The sequence below is a fragment of the Cavia porcellus genome, unplaced genomic scaffold (assembly GCF_034190915.1).
Source record: "Cavia porcellus strain 051 isolate PalLab524CR breed Dunkin Hartley unplaced genomic scaffold, mCavPor4.1 scaffold_2, whole genome shotgun sequence".
NCBI classification, from domain to species: Eukaryota; Metazoa; Chordata; class Mammalia; order Rodentia; family Caviidae; genus Cavia; species Cavia porcellus.
In genome coordinates this window covers 108,931,258-108,954,708 of record NW_026947485.1, presented here as the reverse complement: position 1 = coordinate 108,954,708, position 23,451 = coordinate 108,931,258, and the positions used below count along the sequence as shown (strand labels likewise).

The following is a 23,451-nucleotide window of genomic DNA, read 5'->3' as shown; positions in this document are numbered from 1 at the left end:
AAATCCATAACGGGCGAGTGGCAGTATCAGCAGCCGCATTTCCCTGTGCCATAGGCCCTGGCAGGGATGTATGTGCTCTTATGTGGGTGGTGAAGACCTTATGGTGTCTGTTCTGAAGCAATGTCTGGATAGACAGGAACAGTCCAGCCACTGTGGAAGTGGATCTAATTAAACTGGCAGTCTCAAGCACTTGCATAGCATTGACCACATACCTAGAATCGGAGACAATGTTAATGGCTTCTGAGAACCGTTCAAGAATCATTTTAACGATCTGCAGTTCTACCACCTGAGGCTGATCTGGTTTAAATTGTATGGTAACCGGGGGCTTGCCTAGGATCACATAGGCGCCTATCCCCGTCTTGGAGCCATCTGTGTATATTGTAGTTGCTAGGACTAATGGCTCAGAGGCAGTAACCTTTGGAAAAATTATAGGGTGCTGAGTGACAAATGACAAGATAGGGTCTTTAGGGTATTGATTGTTTATATCCCCATGGAAAACACATCTCAGAATGGCCCAGGTATCTATGCAGGCAGCCAGGGTCTTGATCTGGTTGGCGGTATAGGGTACTCGGATGGCTTGTGGTCCTGAGCCAAAATGTTGGACAGCTCTATCATGCGCTTCAAGGGCCAATGAAGCGACTGCCTCCGGGTAATGCTCTATGACTTTTGCAGGTGAGACCTTAGGGTGTATCCACAGTAGTGGTCCTTTCTGCCAAATCACCGCTGTGGGCTGTAGACTAGTCTGTAGCAAACAGACATCAAAGGGTCGCCCTGGTTCAATTCTGTGTAAGGTAGCCCCACCTAAGGCTTTTTCCACTCTCTGTAAGGCAGCTCTTGCCTCAGGAGTGAGCCTCCTGTGGGAGGCTATATCTGGGTCTCCCTTCAGAAGGTCGAACAGGGGTTTGAGATCTGAATTTGGTATATGTAAATATGGCCTAATCCAATTAATGTCTCCCAATAGCTTTTGCATGTCATTTAGGGTCCTAACGCCATCCGTCCTAATGGTGACCTTCTGTATAAGTCTGGAGGCGACACTGAGGTCCACACCTGCTGACCCAGGGGTGGCCCTTGTTGAAGGCTGCCACCCTGAGCTGTCCTGTCTCTGGGGCGGGGGCCCGCCTGTGAAGGGGGCCCCCTCTGGCCGTTTTTTGGCTCTCTAGCATCTTGTCCACAAATACGGTTGCCCTGAGCATCAAAGACCGACCTACACTCCTCAGCTTTGTGTGATCCCTTTTTGCATCGCCCACAAACATATGGTTCTTCATTCCTAGGGCGAGGCCTAGCATCTGCATTGTTTGGGCAATGACGTTTAATGTGTCCTGGCTCCCCGCAGGCAAAACACCCTTTAGCCTTACATTCCCCTTCTAACCCGCGAGGACCCCTCTGCTGTACAGCCGCGGCCAGGAGAGCAGCCACTCCCGAGTTGGAGAGCGGCCCCCCTATCTCTCTGCATATCCTAATCCAGGCGTTGAGGTCCTTGTTCTTATGAGGAGCTATCGCTGCCTTGCACTCCTTTGTACATTGCTCAAAAATCAGCTGTCTTACCAGCGGTTGAGCCACTCCCGGATCAGGAAATATCTTATCGGCAGCATCTTGCATTCGGGCCACAAAGTCAACAAATGGCTCTGTGGTACCCTGAATTATTTTTGAAAGACACAAGGAGGCTGTTCCGGCACCACTTACCTGTTTCCAGGCGCGGAGCCCTATGGCATTGATTTGTTCATAGACAGCGCCGGGGAACTGGGTCTGGTCATCAGCGTGCCGACCTTCTCCCATAAGCATTTCCTTGTTCCACCCCCGGTTTCCCCGATTGGCGTTTCTCTCAGCCTGCTCTGCAGAGAACTCTGCGTACCAGGCTCGCCAATCCAGGTAACTGCCCGAGGGCAGACACGCCTTTGCCAGCTGAATCCAGTCCGCGGGGGTGAGGGGCCCAGAAGACAGATTCTCCAGCATGGCAATGGTGTAAGGCGCAGTCGGCCCAAAGGTTGTAACTGCATTTTTAAGTTCTCTAATCTGCTTTATCTCAAAAGGCTCCCATACATTGCGTCCCTGGCCCATAGCTACTTGTACAGGAAATATCCCGTAGGGGCCACTATCTATCCCAGGTGGATGTACCTCATGAGACAAGCGTCCCCCCTGCCAAAGCCGCCTGTAAAAATACCGACCCGCCGGCGGCGGAGCATAAGACAGCGGCCGTGATTGGGCGGAAAATGGGGGCCCGTGCATCACTTCCTGTTCTGGCGAAAGGGGAGAGAGCTCCCAGGCGGCCGCCTCGTGGCGAGGGATCGCCTCCCTCTCGCGCCGGGGAGCGCTCAGGAGCTCTCTACTCCTCCGCAGACCAGGTTGAGCAGAGCGCAATTCGAGGGGCAACGCTGGAAAAGAACCCTGCGACTCCTTATTGAGCGATTTAGGCTCCTGACAGCTGGTCTCTTTGGCCTCCTTGCCATTCAACTTTCCCTCGTCCTCGGAGTCAGACGACTCCGAGGCTAGAGCCCCGTCCTCCTCCTTAGCATCCTTGTTCCCCTTGACGGACCCCTCTCGGGAGCTCCCTGACTGGGCCTGCTCAGATACCCTGCGTACTTTTGTAAGCTCTTGAGAGCTTTCTCCACAACCACCCTCGCTCTTAGTGTTGCTACCTAACATGTTTCCCATCTTTTAATATGTTACTCACCGCGTGAGGCCCAAGGAATCCGCCACTTACGCGTGAGCCTGAGGGGAGTCTAAAAGCCCTGTAGGTGCGCGCCACCCAGAGCCCAGGCTTATCCCCAACTCACCTGTCTCGCAGCTCTGTACTGGAGCGTTGTCCACTTCCACGTCTCGGGGGTGATCAGTCCCCGGGCGGGCCTCCAAATGTCGATGTCCGCTCCCGGCCGGCAGGAAGGACACACGACAAAGTCTGGTAGTGGACAACCTTTTCTTTTTATTTTCCTTCTCCGTACAGCCTGCCCTGGGTTCTCCCAGCTGAAGCCTCCTCTGGTCCGCTCCCCGCGGCTCCTTTTGTGCTTCAGTCTGCCCCAAAGCCTCTACCGGTCCGCTCTCCGCGGCTCCTTTTGGGCTTTTACTTCTGGGCTTCTACCTGGCTTCTTCTTCCGCCCAGGGGTGGCACCGGTATATATACGGGTACAGTGTCCAATCATGTTAAAGTAAGCAAGGCAAGCTGATTGGCTAACATCATCAGTTGCCAGGCAGACTATATTGTTGAGCGGGTTGTTTACGCGGTAAGCAGGAAACTAACATATTCGATGGGAGGGGTAATCTACCTCAGGCTTTGCTCTTTACCACAGGCCGCACGTCCGCCGCGCAAGGCGAGCTATCACAGACGCGGCTCCCAACAGCCCTTCCCTGTCCCAATGTTTTTAACCACAGAGGGATATATCTGGTCACCTTTGTTTCTACAGAGATTAAACATTGGCCTTTTGTTTTCAGAAATAAAGGCACTCTCACTGGATTTTGGAAGTGAATCCTGCAGGTACACCCATTCGCAAAAGGAGGCCTTGAGTGCATGTTAGCCTACTTGTAGATGCCCAATCTGAACCCAGTCATGCTGTGTTCTGGTGATTAATAGCTTGGCTGAGTGCTGGGAATGGGTGGGGGACTCCCAGAAAGTATCCATACAGTGTCTCTCTCCTGCTTGAGCGTGTGGATTTCTGGGTTCACCTGCATTGGGACTGCACAAAATGCCTGCATGGAGTTGAGGCTGCAGGAGTTGTGCTGTGAGTCCTAGATCTCAGTCTCACAGTAGCACAGCTCTGGTATTCGCACATTTTTCTCTAGCCAGAGATAATGCTCATGTATCATAGTTGCAGATTTTCTCAAGGCACCAGAAGAATGGGAGACCTTTTTTTTTTTTTTTTAGTAAAACTGAGAATTTATTCTGAGCCTTTATGACAAGAAATGAGCAAGAGAATAATTTCTAAAGGCAGGAGTAACAGAAAACCTCAACAAAAGGCACAGTATCATTATCCTTTCAAAAGGCATTTCCACAGCTCAGCCCTTAAGTCTCATATGTTCTTGACCTGCCACGTCTTGCTTGAGGAAGGAAACTCTCAAGTGGAGATGCTGGTGAATGAGCTCTTTGCTCTTTTATCTCAGGCTGGATTACCACACTGCTCCCCTTAATACATGCTGTGATGCCGTGTCTGTTACAGGATGTCTTTGGGATGCATGTGACAGGGGAATCCCCATAAAGAACCCCCACTGTTTTAGTAACTACTCTTCCCATTTACTCAACTTTCTTCCCATGAAGGATGACAGGACAGGTGTCCTGTGCTAAAATCCACAGGGAATGAGATGTCATACTGAGCTTTTTGGTGTTCTTTGAACAATGCAAATACTTCTTCCATGAGATAGCTGGAAAGTTAGAATGGCAAGACTCCAAAGATAAGGTAAATTTCAGTGCTTCTTCTTCCCCTTTTATTAACTAAAAAATAAGCAAAACTTATTCTTGGGTGCAAGATTTAATACATAGAACAAGACAATAGAAGCAAGAATTACCTATATTCTGCAATGATTAATAAAGAATCAATACTTATTTACATAAAGGGTGTCTGAGTGGAGTCTGGAAGTCCTAGCAGTACTGCATGAGCAGAACCTAACAGCAGATGAAGGAGGTGAGTCCAAGACTTGGGTGACTACTGAGTTTGATGACTATGCAGGCTCCAGATTATTCCTCAGTCTACACTCACTCCCGTGGATGACTACGGGCAAGCTAAAGTTCCTCTCCATGCTTCATATGGAAAATGAGGATGATGATGTTAATTCCATCAAGGGCTTCTGTGTGTGCAAAGCAAACTAGTCCATGACTGGGCCACTAAGGACCTCTGGTTACCTTGTCTTGAAGCTAAATCTGTGCTGGAATCCAGAAGAGATTTTGATATCTGCAGGTTGGGAAAATAATCTTTTACACATATTTCTCTTTTCCCCACTTATTTTGGCCTATCCATCTGTTCCTTCTTTCCTCCTTTCTACCCCAGTTTTGGTACTTTTCTTTCTTGCTCTCTCAGAATTGAAACTTTGACATAAGGCCCCGGTTCCTGAGAAAGAGGCTCCCCTGAGGAGCCTTGCACAGTTAGGGGCAGTCTCAGGGTCTGCTCTTCTCTCTCCAGATGCTTCCAAGATGAGCACAGCCACTGACCAGGTCAAGTACAACCTCAATTATCTTTTGCTCACTCTAGTATACTTCCTGTGTGTGCCTTCTCCTGTATGTGATAACTATGTCAGAAATTAAATCCACTACCTTAAAGATAAAATTAGCTAGTTGACGTCTCTATTCCACATTCCCAGTTCCCCATGCCAGGAACCTTACACTGCCTCCCGTGTCTCATCTTCCCCTGTCTGCCACGTTGCAGACCTAACTGAGTTCTTCCTCCTCAGGCCTCTTAGGCGCCTCCTCGGTGCAGCCCTCAGCACCTTTACTCCCACCCTGTTTCTGTCACTTCACAGCAGCAGAGGTGGAACACTGTGCTAACTGGAAACTTTAGTTGAATCAAGTATATTCTCCTTTAAAAAAAGCATCACTCATGTAATTTATTCTAAGAAGGACAATCATACCCACAGACAAGAAAGTTATTGCAGGCAGCTTGTTTGAAAGGACCTAAATATCTCTAGAATCATAAAGGTCCTCATCGTGAACTCCACTTTCTCCCTGATTCTATGCTCAAATAAGTAGGATTGGGAGAAAAAGTAGGATTGTACCTGGTCATCTTTAATGACCATATTGGATTTTTGCCGTATTGGATAAGTGCCACCAAGCAGTCCTGCTACACAGAGGCGGAAAGGCTGGATTCGGTTGTCTTACAGGAATGATTTTTGAGTCACACTTTCTTCTCTGAAATGAGTTTGGTTAGCCAAACGTAAGGGTTTACCTTTTCAAGCACTTAATATTCTCTGATTTTGGGAGGAGGTTTAATTTGCTTTAAGTTTACTGATTTTCTGTCTCTCTGTTTCTGTCTGTCTGTGTCTGTGTCTGTCTATCTGTCTGTCTCTCTCTGATGCTCCCTTACTCTTTTTCTTTATATTACAACTCTGTTTCAGTTCTGGCAACATGAAAGATAATGATTGCTTTTTATGGTGTCTAATACATTGCTTTCTACTCAGTGAATACTGTTACCTGACTCTCATTCCAAGTCTGGGGAGATCTGGATTCACAGAGGAATAAAATCTTACAAAATCTAGAGTATGATTGTAATTCTACTTTTGAAGCACCCGTTTCCCAGAGGAACAGTCAGTGATGGATGCTACTGTCAGAAACCCAGATGCACATACACATACATCAATCAGGAAACTACATAAACAGTTCACCCAGCAGGCCAGAGCTGACTCACCTATTTGCTCCTCTGTGGAAACAGAGGTGTCAGGAAACCCAGGACAGCAGCAGGAAACAGACAAAGAAGGAGTTAGAAATGGGTTAGGTTCTTGCAGGGCTTTTCCTTTCTAATCTGCTGAGGGAAGTAGCAACAGGCTAAAGTTTAGGGTTTATAATCATAGCACTATGAAACCTAGATCATTGGGTGTTGCTTGGAAACATTTTTCCTGAGTGTGCTGTCAGCCTTTTTTCATAGTGCATGCAAATGAAACATACCTTTATCCTTATATAGGTACAAATGTCTACATTTTCTTTAGGGATGGATGTGACCTATCTTGGCTAAGCTCATACTATATTTATTCTCTTTGGACAGCTAGTCTATGTGGGATGGGGCAAGAGAGGTTGGTGGCTAAAAACAAAGATTGGTTTGAAAAATAAAGGTTGTTCTGGAAAATAAAGATACTATTAGGGAGAAAGAGCAGAAAGCTGTCTAGCAGGCCCACTGCTAGCTTGTGAGTGGTTTATCGGTAGCGGCAGGCCAAAGCATTGACATTCTTGACCACGTAAAAGCCCATGGTGACTGGAGGGATGACCAATGTCCTGCCGGCCCGCAGGGGGCGGGGCTTCAATTCTGGAAGGGTGCCGTCGTCCACCATCACTAAGGGCTGGCCATTCAGCTGCACTGACCTATAGTAGGGAAAATAATAGGGAACTCATTATTTCATTATCAGGGAACCACCTTGACAAAGCCCTGGCTAGCTTTCATTTTCCTGTCTGTCTGATGTACATTCAGCCAGCACTCATGATGCAGGCCATTCCCAGGTACTGACCTAGGTACTTTATTGTAATAACTCACCAAACATCCTGATAATCCTCTGAGGTAGGGAACCATCATAATTCTCATTTTACCTTAAGTAGCTCAGTGACTTTCCTGAGGTCATATAGCCTGTAGGTGCAGGAACTGGAATGCAGCCCAGGGAATCTAGCTGCAGAGCACATCATTGAGACCAGCAAAAAGTTTCTGATACAGAAACTATATCATGTCTTGTATTTTAAAAAAAATCACAAGTTGCAGGTCAGTCTGACATTTATGTCTAAAGAGTTCTGGCCTGTGGAATGATGTATAGGCTTTGGGTAATTCTGAAACCTACCACTTACATCTTGCACTAATTTATCCTACAAATTTGAGAACTGGCATGTTACTTATATGAGGTTATTTTAAAGGAGGACAGAGACATATCTAACAACTCTACTTTTTCTAATTTAGGAATGTTTCATATTTAATATTTAGCAGATGTTCCCATTTTTAGCTACACAGAGAAATAGGTGATAGAGTAGATAATTGTGATCATAATTTATCTAACTTCCTTGCTTTCATTCTTTTTCTGTAATCATACAGTTTTGATCCTGAGAAGAGAGACCATAATCATAACAAAGTTAGGACAGAGGAGCAGGTCATTTTAGGCTTGTTGAGAGGGAAATGCTACCCACCATTGGCCTGTGGCACAGAATCCCGACAACTTCCTAACTATTCCTGACAGCCAAGTGTCCAGATGGAAGCTTAGAAGAGGCCAGTAGAAGAGGCCAGAATCAAGCTACCAGATGGCAATAAGGCTGGGGGTCAGTGGCAGAAAATCAGCATTACATAGTGATGATTCTTTTTGGGCCTTGCTTAACCTTCAAGGTGGAAACATGGCTGTGATTTCATCAAGATGAAAATAAGATAAAATATTATAGGTTGACAGGCCTTTGGTATTCTTCTGTGCTATGAGTGACAGACAGGTTTAGAGAGCTATAATAAGAACCATGACCAACAGAATGATGAGTTCTCTGAGATAAGTGTGTTGTAAATTGCGCCCAGTGCACAGCAGGGCAGAGAAGAGCTCCAGGTCTGGTCCCACTTGGCTAAGTTTGGATTGGGTCCAGATCTGACAAGCCAGAGTAAGCAGCTCCCCTCCTCTGTTGGAATTACTGAAGAATGAATGAACAGCCATACCTGCCTCTGGATAGTGTGTGAGTGGGAGAATTGAAATATGAGAGTCAGAGTTGACCTTATCAAATATACAAAGAATTTTTGCTTTCAAGTATAAGGAAGCTTTTGGTGCATTGCTGATGAAGACAGTCTGCTCTACGTTCCAGGCAGGTTGAAGTAAATTGTTCAGTTGCAAAAGAGGCCCAGAAAGGTTTCATCTTTATAGTGTATTTTCACTATCTTGCTTTAGGTGATCTGAATGTCCAACAACCAGACCTAAGCACAGTTAAGTATTAGTGGAATAATACTGATTAACCTTTCAGAAACACACTCAGAATTGTATTGCTTCTTTGCTCACAAACACCTCTCAGTGACCTCTCTTATATACAGAATTAGGTGCAAGGAATCAAGTAATAGCATTTTAGATTCAAATGAACCCCAAGTAGTGTATCTTTGGGTTCTGGGAAGTACAAAATAAAGTGTGAGAAGAACACTTTTCAAAAATCTATATTAATAGCAAGTAACTGTTCTGAAACAATCCCCATTCTGATTTTCTTATTGGTTGGAGAATTGGATGGAACTGAGAGCGTGGTCAATACCCTAGATCAAAATCTCTGATTGCAGGGCCAGGTCACTAAACTGTTGGAGGGCTCGGGCAAATCTCTTAACCTAATGGCCTTGAAGCTTTTGTATCTGTAGTAATGTTATATAAGCTATAGGGAGAATGAATTAAAATATAAAATATGAAAGTTTTTCATAAGTATGAAGGGCAAGGTAAGTAACAAGAAGTATTTATGTTGTTATTCATGTCATTGTAGTGTACAGATACACATTTTGGGTTTTATCATTCTTATTGCTCTGTGGAACTAATTCTTTCGAGGTATCTTTCTGGAAATCTTTTCTCCCCTTGGCTACTGTGATATCTCTCCTGCCAGGTTTTGCTCCTTCATTTCTGGACATTGTTTCCTTTGAAGGGGAGCTGGTCCAAACTGGGAGGATAGCATGGTTTCCTGCTCTTCTCATTTTGCACCCTCTTTTTCCTGAATTATATACTCCCTTTTTGGATGTTTTTACCCACACTGCAACTTTAATTATTATCTACCTGTTAATGCTTCCTGAAGCTGTCTCTCGAGCCTAAATCTTTCTTCTTGACTTACACATTTCCACATGGTGGTCTCACAGCAACTTCAAAGTCACATGGTCCAAATTAAAACTATTCTCCTTAAGCTCTGTTTTTATCTAAACAAAATTTTGCGATATCACCATTTATCCAGCCACATAAGCCAGAAATCTAGGAGTCCTCTAAGATTTCTACCCCCATTCTCAAATCTGAGGTCACTAGGTCAAATCAATTCTATTTTTTATTATTTTTAAAGCCTGTATCATTTTCTCCATTCACTCCTATCACTGCAGTTCAGAGCTTCTACTGCAGACAGAGCAACTTCTTGTCGCGGATGCTCCAAACTCAACCACCCCCATACCCACTTTGCTATGGATAAAGAGACCTGCTTCAACTCTCTCTCTAGACTCAAAATCTGCTGGACCCCTGCACACCATCTTAGTATGGCCATATGCTACAGAAGTGGTTGTGCAATGAATTGCCAGTCATTGTAAAGGGTTTCATCAATATACATCTACACAGAATTTTCAGGATGAAAAAAATCCTCCACATAGGTTATATAAATATTTCTCAAATGAAAATAACTAGGTATGTACTATAGTGATTAAAATACATAAATTCATTTAAAAGTGTAGTAAATATTTTTCTAACAGAAAAGTCCATTGATACTGTTGGGATTTAAAAGACACAAGTTCATTTAAAACTGTTATAAAGTTGCTCATACATCTTTTTCAGGAGAAAGAGGTGCCATATGTTTTTTGTAAGATGGAGATTTTAAAAGCACAGTTAGTCTGCTGTGGGAAGGCTACGACATTCATTGTCATTCCAGAGGGACCCTCACACTGGAGGAGGCCAGCTGGGCTACTTTACTTCAGTGTGACCAAATTCAGTGACTTGCAGGTTAGCTTCCGGGTCACTGTGCATGGCTCTCCCTCCACCCAGAAGGTGGCCAATCTTTCCAGATCAGACTAGCTGTAGGGGATCCTTGCAGAATATGTTCTGGTTTTGCACCCTTTGGACAGAGTTCTCTGGGGTATGTGTTGGTTAGGAGTCCTGGCTCTGGGTGTCCTTACCTATACCCATGGCCTTTCTCTTTCTGCAAGGTAGTGATCTACCTGCTCTATATCCCTCACTTGGTTGAATCTTCAGTGCCCAAAGGTACAGAGTAGGACTAAATATTTTCTGAGTAGGTGAATCAACTTTTGAGACTGAATTATTTATGGTCTTCTTAGGTTAGTACCTCCAGCAATGTGTTTGCAATCACATTAGTGACAGAAAAATGTCACTGGTTGTGGAGCACTGTTTATGCCAAAGGCATTATGCTGTGACTTACTTTGACTAGATGTTAGTTCCTTATACATGCATTACGGATGACTAAGCCAAAATATAGAGGGTGTAAAACTTGCCTTGGTCACACAGTTGGTGTGTGGTGGGCTGAAATTTGTACCGGTACCTTAACTGTAGTTCTATTTGGCCTCCATTGCTCATGAGTTGTTAAAGAACTCTGTGAGATATGCACAGCAGTGCTTTTATTTTTGTAACCTCACTACTGAGGATGAGGTCAGAGAGGTTAAGTGACTTAGGCAAGGTCATACAGATAATTAAGAGGCTAAGCTAGGTCTCAGATTCTGGCCTCCCGAAAACTTCAATCTAGTATTTCATGTTTGTTGAAGTCCAGGTGGCACTCACTAAGATCATATTTCTTCCTCTGAAAATCTTTCTTATCACATTTTCATCATATGCTCAGACTGCCTTAACTGGTTTATGACTTTTTAAACCAAATTCTAAATGATCCAGCCTAGGTTGAACTATTTCTCTTAATTCCTTAGCTTGCCTGAACTGCTGAGAGTAAATTATCCAAATATTAGGACAACTGTGTTTTATCACCATCTGTTTTTACAAAATATGAGTTACTTTCTAATTTTTAAACTTGTTTTCTTAATTTTCCTTGTTAATTGAAATGGGATTCAGTGTGTCAATTTGGAGTCAAGGTCCTCTAGGTCTCCATGGGAGCCTCTTGACCTGGTCATTCTCTTTCTCTCCACTAATTGTTTACAGTCTCTGGTCTTTATGAATTATTAGTATTTTTTGATAGCTGTGGGTACTTAAGGATTCAACTGTACTGAGGTCCCAGGGAAGCAAGTCTAATGAGAATGTCCTTCTTGGTTTTGAAGATAATTTGCTGCACTGTGGTCTAGCCCCAGTAGAGGAACTTTTAAGAAAAGTGTGTATTTTATCAGTAACAACCTTAGGAGCTGGTGTCAGTTCAGGGTGGAATATTTGCGGGTCCTGAGTAAACAAAACTAGTTGTATCTCATCCACTAGGAGAAAGTTATTTGGCTTCTTGTGATCCTAGGTTTCTTCATCTGTAAGAGGAAAGGTGATAGACCATATGAACCCTACAATCCTTTCTAGCATGATGATTTTTCAGTCAGCTTGCCCATAAGGAACAGGCAGCCTAAGACAAAGCTTAATGCGAAATTTAGAATGATTCCACCTCTCTGAGTGTTTGGTGGCTCTGGAGTGCTCTTAGAGGGTTGTCTAAATCCTTCTGAGGAAACTCTTTTATCTATTTCGTCGCACACCCACCACACTCCTTTCTCCTACGCTGCATCTACTCTCCCTCCTGGCTCTCTAGTCTCGGGTTTTCCTCAGTGCAGTTTCCTGTGCGTGGCACCGTCTTCAGACTCCAACCTCTGCACTCCATCTTCTTTTCCGTGGCGTTTACTTGTCCTCCATGTCAGGAGTAAGTGCTGTGTGTCACGCAGTACTTTCTGGGCCTTAGCAACCAGAACTACCTTGTGACCCCTTGTCAGTCTCTTCCCTAGGAAGCACACTCTCCTGTCCCCAAATTACACACCAGGCAGTCAAGAAAGCACACACTAGATACAATATGTGGGTAGAAGAATTACAGTTTATGAAGTCCACATGCTAGACATTAAACGTGCAGGTCTGGACACATTACCAGCCCCTTTCGGTCTGCTTCCGGACAGTTAAATGCTGAGAGGGAGGGAGCGGTGAGGGCACAGATTGAGAAAGCAGCGGAATGTGTACGCGCCTGCGTGCTCCTCAGAGGCCCCTATTCCTTCGTAGTTCCAGTGCGCTATCCCTTGTGCCACCAGAGGTCACTCTTATCCTACAGACAGCGCCCGCGGAGGTAGACTTCCAGGCTGTTCCCAGGCAGCAAGAAAGCTTTCTCTGATCCCAGCTGCCATTACTCAGGTCTGGGAAAGGCCGAGAGGTGTACTGTGCGTTTGGCCTCTCGGAGCAAGAAATCACTGTATCAGTGAAACCCCAACCAAAACCTCATTGCGAAGGATTTGGCAGCGCCCTGCCCGGGTTGGAGCCTAACATTAAGGAACCGTGAGGAGCCCGGCGGCTAGTTCTTTCCGGGTGCTGGCTTCCAGGCAGGGTGCCGAAGGGAGTCCCTTTGGTAGGTATGAGGTTGGTGGCGTGCGTGCCGCTCTCCGCCGGGCTCTCCCGGGCCACCACTGGCCGCACCTGTTGGTGCTTGGCAAGCCCCAGGCTGCCTCCTTGAGGCCCCTCGCGAGTTAGGAAGCTGGTACGTGCAGCTGCCCTGCCCACCTCCAGGTCAGGGGCAGCTTAGAGCCCGGAGGGGGCCAAGTCACGTTTCGGGAGAGCAGGGCTTTGCTACCCTGTCCTGAAATTGCTGTGAGCTGTTGCCAGCTCAGGGGGTTGCTCAGGACTGTTTCATGGCATTCGTATCTGGGGCACCCTGGGGCACAGCGGCTCTCAAAGATCACAATGAGGGTTACTGCCTTTCAAGTGGGTCCTGAAGCTTTTCTTCCGCATGATTTTCGCTCTATTTGAAACCTAGCAGGATTTAGGATAAAGCCTGACACTCCCCACCTCCACCTATGCTCTTCCACGGGGGCCTGATAGCTCTGATGGAAGATGAAGGCCAGTTATCTGTACCTCCTCTTAGTGCAGGGTTCATTATCTCTCAGCTTTATTTTATCTGTGTGGTCAAATCGCTTTGTTTGGTAGACTAACTTGTTTTCACTTCCTAATGTGGCTTAGAGCTTTCTTGCCTGCACAGTAGTTCAATTAATTTTGGGTTCTTCTCAGTCAGTCTCTTTAGAAGATTCAATGTAGTGGGCTGGACTTTCCAGTCTTCCTCTAATCTTGTTAGAGAAGAGACCGTAAGAGAGAGAAAAGTAAACTTTCTGATCCTTTCCCATAACTGAAGTTCTTTGCTACTGAGACATTTTGAGGTTCACGAAACCATTTGCTCTTCCATCTGCCCTCTGACGGGTGTACTACAGTGATGAAGAGTTTTGATCTAGCTTCTGAACCACTGACCAGAGAAAACAGAAATTAGGGGATTATATACACAAGTTATTAGGGATACAGGCTTTTCCTGTATGTAGTTAGATTTGAGGGTCATGATTTGATCTATCTTCTATCCAAGGCTGTGAAATAGTGGTCCAAGCTGCAGTGGGATTCTACCATGTGCTTCTAATGGCTTAAAATAACTTAGCACACTTGGCAGAGAAGATGAGAGCCTAGTTAACGAACCTGGATTTATACTGATATTGTTAACTCCCAACAGATGAGGGAATCATCTGGGGAACGTTTGGGAACAAAATTTGATTCTGCAACCATTCTCAAAATTCCATGTCATAGGCATATCACACTCAGACCACAGAGCACAATTGGAACCAGCTATAAAAGCCATGGAGACTTTAGTATGTGGTTAACAATGTCCCCTTCCCATTGTAAAGAATTGGCACCCTGATCACTAACATTCACAGTGGTATTTAAGGGGTATTACTCATATCCTTATTGTTCTTCGTGTTATACAAATTCAATTATATCAGTTAGTCCTTGCCCTCTAAGACAGAAAATACTGAAACATAAAAAGTATGGCCAAATACATTATAATAAACACATCACACACATCCCCCCTACACACCAAACCAAACCAAGAAAACAGAAATAGAAGGAAAATCACATTTAGCCTGGATTCCAAGACCTTTTGCAGTCTGGCCCCAGTATCTTTGTGCCTTTCCCCCTTATCCCAAAAAAGCATTCTATATTCCAGCCATATGAGATGATTTGCTACTCTAAGACAAAATGGATTTTGACCTGTTGTATCTCCTGACCTTTTGTAAGCTTATCTTGCTGCCTCAAATGGTCTTCCCTACAGTATTTCCTAAAAGCATGGCTTATCCAGCCTCTGCTTGATGGCCCTCAGCTCTGAGAACTTCTTAGATTTCCAAGTCAGAAACCACCTCTCCCTCCTCAGATTCCCAGGTTCCTGAATGTTCTTTCCTAGTTTGTTTTGTCATAAAGTCAGTGCTCCTCTGTGCAGAGGGCCCCGGCTTCCCAGCCTTACTTCTATGGAGCAGGAAGAGGCACTGTCGGATGAAGCACTTTCCTCTTACAGGTAGTCTATGGGTGAGGTGAGTAGTCAGGTAGAAGGGAAGATTGTGTGTGTGTGTGTGTGTGTGTGCATTACACAGATGAAGTTTTCATATGTAAGCTTATAAGATAATTTATAAGCTACCCCAAGCTAGTTCCATTACTCTAGGATCGTGGCTCCCTGGATACCTATTCCAATCAGTGAAAGCAAGTAGATAAATAGCTCAGTTTAACTGGCTTTTCACAGTGTTCCCTATAGCATCAGGTGCTCTGATATATCCTACAAAATGAAAAATAAGATGTCCCATATGACACAGGCTGTGTTCCAGGGCCCACAAATGTCAAAGAGCAAAGTGTGAGGTGGCTTTGAATCATTCTTGCAAAGATAAACAGGGAGGAGGTAGTTTTCAATCATTGCTGATTGCCACTCTAGGGCCCTAATAGGGAATGAGCCATATCCTCCCCTTTTGATGTCTGGCAGCCAAAGAAATACTGATTCAGGGCCCAGCTGTTGTTACAGGGATGAATAGAATTAGATTTTAATTCCTTGAGGCTTGTATTTGTTAATCACCGAACATCAGCTTTTGGAATGTGTGGAGAAAGAAGTTAAGGGCTGTTTCTCAGTCTACAAGACCTGCATAGGTATTCCACTGCCCTGTCCTCCGTTTAGAATCAACTGTTCAGAAGCATATTAGTTATATTCTAAAGGTCTCATTTACCAGTGTTTCCTCTGAGTCACTTAACAAAATGGAAATTCCTGCCTGCAAAGAGGGTCCCTAAGAGAGGATGGAAGACTATATAGGCTGGATGGCCAGCTATGCAGTTTCCAGCTGCTGGGAGTAAGCTGGAAGGAAATATATTCTGGAGTCGAGGACAAATGAAAAACTCTTAGAAAAGAACAGAAAGAAAATCCCCTAGATTTCTAAACATGTTGCTTTAAGTTATCAATTCAATATAAAATATAAAAGCATTTTTTAATCCTCTCATCTTTATAGTGATCTGCACATTACTAACCTGGGAGTTAAAACAAAACAATAAAACCATTGGAAAGTGAACATTCAGCCTTTCTCCTTCTGCCATAGGAAATTCCCAGGGCTCATGGCATGTTTACACTTTGGCAAAATGGCTCAGTGCCTGAATGAAGAATATAATCTGGGAGAAATCAAAGATACCAATCATCTGGGATCTTGTTCCAGTGATTTATAGAGGACTAGTTCTCCACCTTTGCCCACATATTTGAACTGTCTGGTAGCTTTATGTGTGTGTACATGCTGGGAATTGAACTAATGACCTCATGCTTGCCAGGCAGGAACCATACCACTGAGCTATATCCCTAGCCAGCCCAGAGATCCTGGTTTAATTGTCCTGGGTGCTATCTGGGCATTGGGATTTTAAAGCCCCTTTGTAATTCAAAGTGCAGCCAAGATTGAACAGGACTGGTAGAGAGACTGAAGTAAGGATTTTTACAATTTTAATAGAAGTACTTCATTTAAGGTGCTCAGCCCACTTTCACACTGGTGAGATGAACACAGTTCCTACTATGTGGAGGGAAGTCCATGGCAGCATGTTTCAGGAAGAATAAGAAGAACCTGCTCAGATGAAGCACTGCCATCAATAACAAACTCTGAGTTTCTTTGGTGCTGAGAAGGAAAATTTGTCTTTTCTTGATAGCCACATTCTATAAAATTCTTTAGATTTCTCTTAAATCACAGGCTGTGTTACAGAGCTCTCTACAGACAGAAACTATTTAAATTTTTTTAGGCAGAGGAAGAGTATAAGGGGGTGAAGAATACACCCTTTCGTACAATCACTGTATTTTTCAGATATATACGTAGTTATTTATTTAGACATTATATATGATATCATAGTTGCTACCTTTTTGTGAGCCACAAAACACCCCCAAATTAGCATGAGGGTGAAAGAATCTGAGCTCCTTTATGTTCCAGTGAGCAAGTATGCATTATGATTTCTCTACATATTTACTGTTCTTTCTTTTTTTTCTACAGACTGCCTTCAGAACCTTAAGTATTTTTATAAATATACATGATCATATATATGGACCTGCTTTTTTATGATGTCTATTTCAGATTTTCTTTACTGAAACACGGACTTGAATGTCATTGTGTAGAGTAAATACTACTTTCCTGTTCCCTCAGTCAGCTCATAAATCTCCCCAGTTCCAGGCACCTTTCTGGATTTGGTCCTCCTGGATTCTGCAGCCTCTTGGGGGGGGGTTCTGAATAGCTTTTCAAAAGGCAGCAGTTGATGTGGTTGCATCTGCCAGCAGGGCCCTTTTCCCAAGATAAAAGAGGCCTCATTCTAACCCTGCTTTAAAAGAGGATACTCCCCCCACATTAAAAACTCAAGCCTGAAGCCCTTCATGTGTTAACAGCTTTCCTCACACACTCTCAGCCTAAGCATCACAGCTATTGAGTTTTCTTAGCTCCTATCATACATCAAACAAATTCCAAATGGAATAAAGAAAGGAATATAATAAGTGAAACAAGAAGGAAATAGTGATGAATATTTATCTGATTAGAGGAATATAAATGCATACACATCTAAGTCGAATGGAAGAAACAACAAACCAAAAGGTAAATAGATGTATCTATATAAAATGCAAGATAATAGCCCAAAAATGTCATGGTAGTAGCTAAAAATTTAAACAATTAAAATATAGCAAATAAATTAGTGTAGAAAATAGTTTGATACATATGATCAGTATCAAGGGGAGACATTGCCTTATGCTAGAGCAAAATTACAAATCATTGATAAAACAAACACCCAGTAGAAAAACAAGCAAAGGGTATAAGAAATATATAAAAAGAATGTAGTACTAATAGACATGAACGGCATCAACCTCACAAATACTCAAATAATATAAATTAAAATAATACCAACTTTAATTTGAAATGGATGAAGATGTAAAAATGTTACTGTGCTGTGTGGGTGAGATGAATCATAATAAAATATTCACATTTCCTACTTCTCCTTAGGCCTTTCAACTATGGTTGAGGTAAAAAATTGAAAAGTCAATCCTTTAATACTCTAGAACTTAATAGATTCAAAGTAATCAGGAATACAAAGTGAGCAAGCTGTAAACCAAGCCATTTGAGGATGGTTGAAGAATCTGGGAGGTGTTACTTTGGGGACTAGAGTTCTAAGGGAAGATATTTTGAAAAATAGTTATAAAGAAGAATATATAGGTTTATACTGCTTGATTTCCCTAAAGCAAGGGTCAAAATTGCCAGAAAACATCCTTTTGCCTGATATAAGGAGAATCTTTCTAAAAGAGCTCTATAGTATTGTATAGTGGGCCAACTCAGGAGCTAAGCTTTCTCATCAATCAGAGGCTGAGAGGTGGAAGGGACATTACTGAAGAAATTTCTTAATCCATAAGCGTCTTTCAAAATTTTATGCTCTAAAAAATCATTGACTAATAACTGTAGAACTTCTAGAGAGAGGTTTATTTTTTAAAAAAGAGACTAATTTGAATGATCCCAGACAAGTAAAGATAACAGAAACTTGCAGAAATTACATGTGGTTGATCATAGTTGAAAAAATTACAGGTACCAAGTACCAAGAATTCATCAGTATAGAATTCAAACATGCAGATGTCTTTAGTCTGCTGGAACCAATGGATAGATGGCCCATTGGCCAAGTTCCTTTTACCAGGACTCTCATGTCCAAAATGAAGTGTGCTGTTCCTGTTTATGACTGAGAGATTTTGAGGATGTGAGTAGCTTGGTTCTTGGAACTTTTCACACTAGCCAAGATCTGGACATGACAGGTATGGGAAAATATTTCCAAAGTATTAGCACCCAGATATTACTTGAGTATGTTCAGAACCATTCTGTTTTGCTAACATCAAATGACATTTCCTTAACATCCTGAAGTTAGATGCTATGTTTTTATTTGATATAAGATTTAATGAGGGCAAAATCAAAGCAAAAGTCATGTCTTAGAGAGATGAACAAGGGAAGGAATATGTAGAAAAACAAGAAAAACTATGTTTCTTCACAGACTAGACAGTAAGATTTCAGTTCTAAGGCGCCTTAAGATTCTTTCAGGTAAAAATATCATGAATAAAGAAGAGGTTCATGTTGATATGAAGTTTAAACATTAATATGGAATTGATTAGCTTCAAAACAGAAACATACCTCCATTATGGTATCACTGAAAGAGTGCTTTCTATTAGGTACTAACAATAGAGTTGATCTTGTCAAGGACAGGGACCTCAGAGTCCCCCACCCCCTAGTCATACTCCTATATACCCCACATTAACTATGTCTTGGATGCCACATGATGATGTAGCCCAGGACTAGGAAGATCAAGGGACATTGTGATCTGAAGCATTCATATTGAACTTTAAATTCCTATTTCTCCTAGTCTGAATTTAATTCAGATAAATTAAATACTTATAGTTCCTGACCTCTTACTTCAGTTGAAATGAACAAAGAGTATTATTGTAGAGTTATGTTATATATTCCATGAATTAGTCCTCTGTAATCATGAGTAAATATTACTGGACTATTGGAACAGAACAGTATTGGGCTAGGAATCAGGAGAACTGAATGCTAGGTGCTTTATAGATTCTCTTCTTACTAGTTGTGTGATTCTTAAGTGTCACTTCATTGGGACTCAGTTTCTTTAAAGTGGGATAGAAGCCAGAATTATTCGGTATTTTCATAATTTTCAGATTAAATGAGATAATGACCATTAAAGCTATTATCCATAAAATCACAGCAATAGGTAAAACAAAGGGTTTAGACAGATTGAAATTGTGGCCAATCCTTTGCTAGAGGTTTAAATCTGGGACATCCTCTCATCTGGACAGTCTAGTCCCAGAATATCTGATGTCAGGAGAAGAAACCGTATCACCTTAAAACATTATTCTATCTCAAGATTTCTTAGTGTCTGCAGGTTGACTCAAGTCAGTGTGTTAAAGCCACCAATGTGAAGAAATTTCTAATTTCTGAATTGTATTTCCTTGAAACAAAATTAAATAAGATACACAGAGAAGAACCCTGGGATCTGACCTAATGCCTGTTTGGGTTTGACTTTTCCCCTGAAAAGTGAGCCCTCTTATTTTTGGATGTAAGTTGGCATTTTGGGTCCAGCTTCATGTTTCTTCTGATTTGTTGAAAGACACTGAAGATTTTGTTATCTTAAGCACAACTGATTCCTTTCCTTTCCTTTCTTTTAGAACTTGGAATTGAACCCAGAGCCTTTGCACTGGGCTGCATTCCCTGTCCATTTTATATTTTTACCTTGAGATAAGGTTTTGCTAAGTTGCTAAACTGGGCTGGGCTGGAGCTCGCAATCCTCCTGCTCACCATCCCAGAGTGCCGAGATTACAGGAATGTATGACTGTTCCTGGTGGATAAAGTTTCTTCACATGAGGCCATAGTTAGATTCTCTATTTTGTACACAGTGGAGCTGCTTCAAAGGTGCCCATCTCCTCTCATTTATCTGTAGTCCTGGGTGCAAATGGGACCATTTCCCAGAAAGATGAGGAACCAGGGAACATGGCTAGGAAGAAACCCATAGCTGGGGATTATCTGGAGAAAAACTAGCCAGATATTATCCCATTCAGTCTTGCAGCAAAACCTCTTTGTGTGGTCTTCTAGTGCTAGAAGAAGTTATTTTCTGGTGTTCATAAAGACTGCTGATTCTGGGAGTGGAGGGGTGAGGGGAACAGAAAACAATAATAGAAGCTTAGACCTTGATGGAAAGCAATACTTTCTTACTCAGCCTCCCAACAGGTAGGGCATTAGAACATCTCTGGGATGTCACTAACCCTGTCACTGTCAGGGTACCTCCAGGCTACCTTCTATGAGAGCCTATTCTATCCTATCCTTCATCAGATCAGGTAAGCCTTGGAAAAGGAGCTTGTTTTGAGGTAAAATCTACTTCTTTTAAGTTGAACTATTTTTTTTTTTCCAGGCTAATTTTGTTTAATTTTGTTTGATGTCCCATGAGTAACTGAAAAGTCTCATGACTTACTTTTTTTCTCTGAACTAAATCTCTCCATATCCTTCAACCATTCCTTGAAGAATATGCATTCCAAACGCAGAATACCTTTCTCTCTTGTGCACCATATAGTTTCTAAAAGTTCTGTGCTATGGGGAAGAGAGCGTCTATCTGTTTTCTTGTTCCTAGTATAAGAACAATCTCTTATAGAAAGAGTTGAGACTTGTGTGTGGGGTTTGATGATTGGTTCACTACTGAGACAGGAAACAGGAGCTTCTCTATGAATCTCAGTGCCTGGACTCTGAATGAGTTGTGGCCCAGTGTGTTTCCTGTGTGATAACTGATACATTTTAGCTCCAAGTTCACATGAAGATACCCTTCTAGAGACTTTAAATGTTTCTGGCCTTTCTTGCAAACCTAAGATAATAAGAGTTACTTTATGTTCCCAGTCATCCTGCCTCAGCTTCCCAAGTGCTGAGATTATAAGTGTGTGCCACTGTGCCTAGCTTCCTTTCATCCTTTTTTGCTCTGATTTATTGTAACTACACCCTTCCTGAGAGAACCCCCAAAAGAGAAGTAATCTTGGAGGCCAAAACCTAGAGGTGGGGTAAATTGGAGGTTTGTGTCCTTGGTTGTGGAGAAATGAATTCATTGAAAGATGCTGCCCTCTGACTATACTGTGTGACTTATACTGTGTGGTTCTATATAACATTCAGAATGCATTTTCATATATGTTAACATATATTTTGTTAACCTATTATCTTAAAATCGAAGGTGACTCTTCTTTTCAATAACATTTTTAGGGAGAGCAATTTTTTCCAGTTTCCCTAATAGGCTAGAACTCTGTGTTAAGGAAAAGGAGGGAAATGGACATTTATTGACATTTACTGTGTGTCAGAAACTTTACACACAGTTGTTTGGTTACTTTGGTTACTTTGCTCCATATGAGAGGGAACTGAAGCTCACAGAGATTACATAAAGATTACACCACTTGCTCAGTGCCCTTCAGGAAGTCTTCTCTTCCTGATACCAGACATGCTCAGCTCCCAAACTTTGGTTTCAGGAGACTTTGTTTGTTTCAATCACTGCTAAGGAGTCAGCTTTTCTGCCAGAAATAGCTTTGCAGGTCATTGTTGAATGGTAGCAGGAGGCTTAAATGCATTTATGGTCCTTAGAAAATCAGACTTGGGTTGAGAATTCTAGGGCTCTAATGGACTTTGCCAAATATATAGCAAAGTTTGAATTCTTAAACTGGAAACTGAGGCTAAGAAATTAGGATAAATGATTTTTCTCAGGTTATGCAATTAATTAGTGGTGAAGTTGGGACTTGAAGGCAGTGAATTGAGCATGCCTATCATGAACTGCAGGGAAGTGGATAAAGAGAGGAATAAAGTATTTTTCTTTCTTCCTAAATGAGAAAAGGAGAAGCCATGTATGTGGAGCCAGAAAAGAAGAGCCAGTTTGTAAAAATACGATCTAGGGTGAGCTAAAGAATTTTAGTAAGTGACTTCCCAGATTGTGTTTTGTTCCCATTATACATACAGTTGGAAGCCAAATGCAAGCCACCAAAGTTGCAGTGAAACAGCGAACAATTATAGCATGAATATTTGTGGGCAGCTGTGGGAGTGCAAGCCACCTGCTCCAAGTTTACAGCTTTGTTATAGTTGGTAAACATTAAAAATGGAATGGGAACGCCCCCAGTCTGCAGAGCATCCCATGCCCTTCCTGAGAGGCCTTGCTTGGGGAACGGGGTGGCCTTGTCTGTGATGAGGCACCTTCCCACTGTTTCTGAGAGTTGCATATTGTTGGTAGATCATTGTTGCCAATAGTCTCCTGTAGAGACTGAAAGAGGCAACGAAGTGTTATGGCAGAATCATATATTTATAGTTTGCGGGGGGCCACAAAACCTGCAGAATATAATCTCTCTCCTATTGTTCTCATGAAGAAACTGAGATAAAGCAGTGATGCATTGAAGGAATAAAGTTAGAGGCAGAATAATTTGTGATCTCTGAACTTTTAATCCTTTTCCTGTCTTCCGCTAAGCCCCATGAAATATGCAGGGAAAAAAAGGAGTCATGAATGTTACAGAACATTACTGCTGGAAGGGACATGGTCCTCAACCAGGATTTGGGGTTGTCACCTGACCAGAAACACTGTTAGTACTGAGAGGACAGATGCCAAGAATGCCAAAAGGCTTGCAATGTGGTAATCTGCCATAATGAAAAAGTGTTTTGCTCAAATACCACGAATAACTTCGTTGAGAAATGTTCTGCTCACAAATTTACTGTAAAGTTGAGGAATCTAAGCCTAGAGATGGAGAAGCAGTTGACCAATGTCCCAAAGGAAATCAACAGTCCTATTCTTTGTCTTACTCCATCCCACTGCGCCTCTGAGTGAATTAGTGGCAACCTTGGTCCCCTCAGCAAAAAGGTGACTTCAGTGCCCTCTCTGTCCAACTCCTAAACTGTTTCCAGGCCTGTACTCACTTGGACTTCAGGCCCTCCTGTCCATAAGGCTGTAGCAGATACTGGTGCACCAGCTTGTCCCTGAGAGTCCCAGCCAGTTTGATTTTCTTTCTTGATCGATGCAAGTTGATGATGAAAAGTGTAATGGAACCTCGAACGTAGTTGTGACTGAGACAAACCGGGGAGAGAGAGAGAGAGAGAGAGAGAGAGAGAGAGAGAGAGAGAGAGAGAG

The 23,451-nt window shown here is 42.8% G+C and overlaps 1 protein-coding gene and 1 long non-coding RNA gene across 3 annotated transcripts in view; one reads left to right on the top strand and one right to left on the bottom strand.

Annotated features, from left to right (window-relative positions):
- Nucleotides 1–2,900: 2,900 nt before the first annotated feature.
- Nucleotides 2,901–23,451, bottom strand: part of Hpse2 (heparanase 2 (inactive)) — a 924,256-nt gene continuing 903,705 nt past the window's right edge. For both annotated transcript variants that reach the window (XM_063245088.1, XM_063245087.1), the window contains 2 exons: nt 23,241–23,387; nt 2,901–6,991 (listed from right to left, as the gene is read on the bottom strand). In XM_063245088.1, coding sequence (XP_063101158.1) covers nt 6,826–6,991; nt 23,241–23,387 — 313 coding nt within the window. In that variant the 3' untranslated portion in view covers nt 2,901–6,825. The remainder of the gene's footprint in view (nt 6,992–23,240; nt 23,388–23,451) is intronic.
- LOC134475252 (uncharacterized) overlaps nt 12,606–23,451 on the top strand; it is a 43,216-nt gene continuing 32,370 nt past the window's right edge. The window contains exon 1 of the long non-coding RNA XR_010046303.1: nt 12,606–12,829. This is a non-coding gene — a long non-coding RNA (uncharacterized LOC134475252). The remainder of the gene's footprint in view (nt 12,830–23,451) is intronic.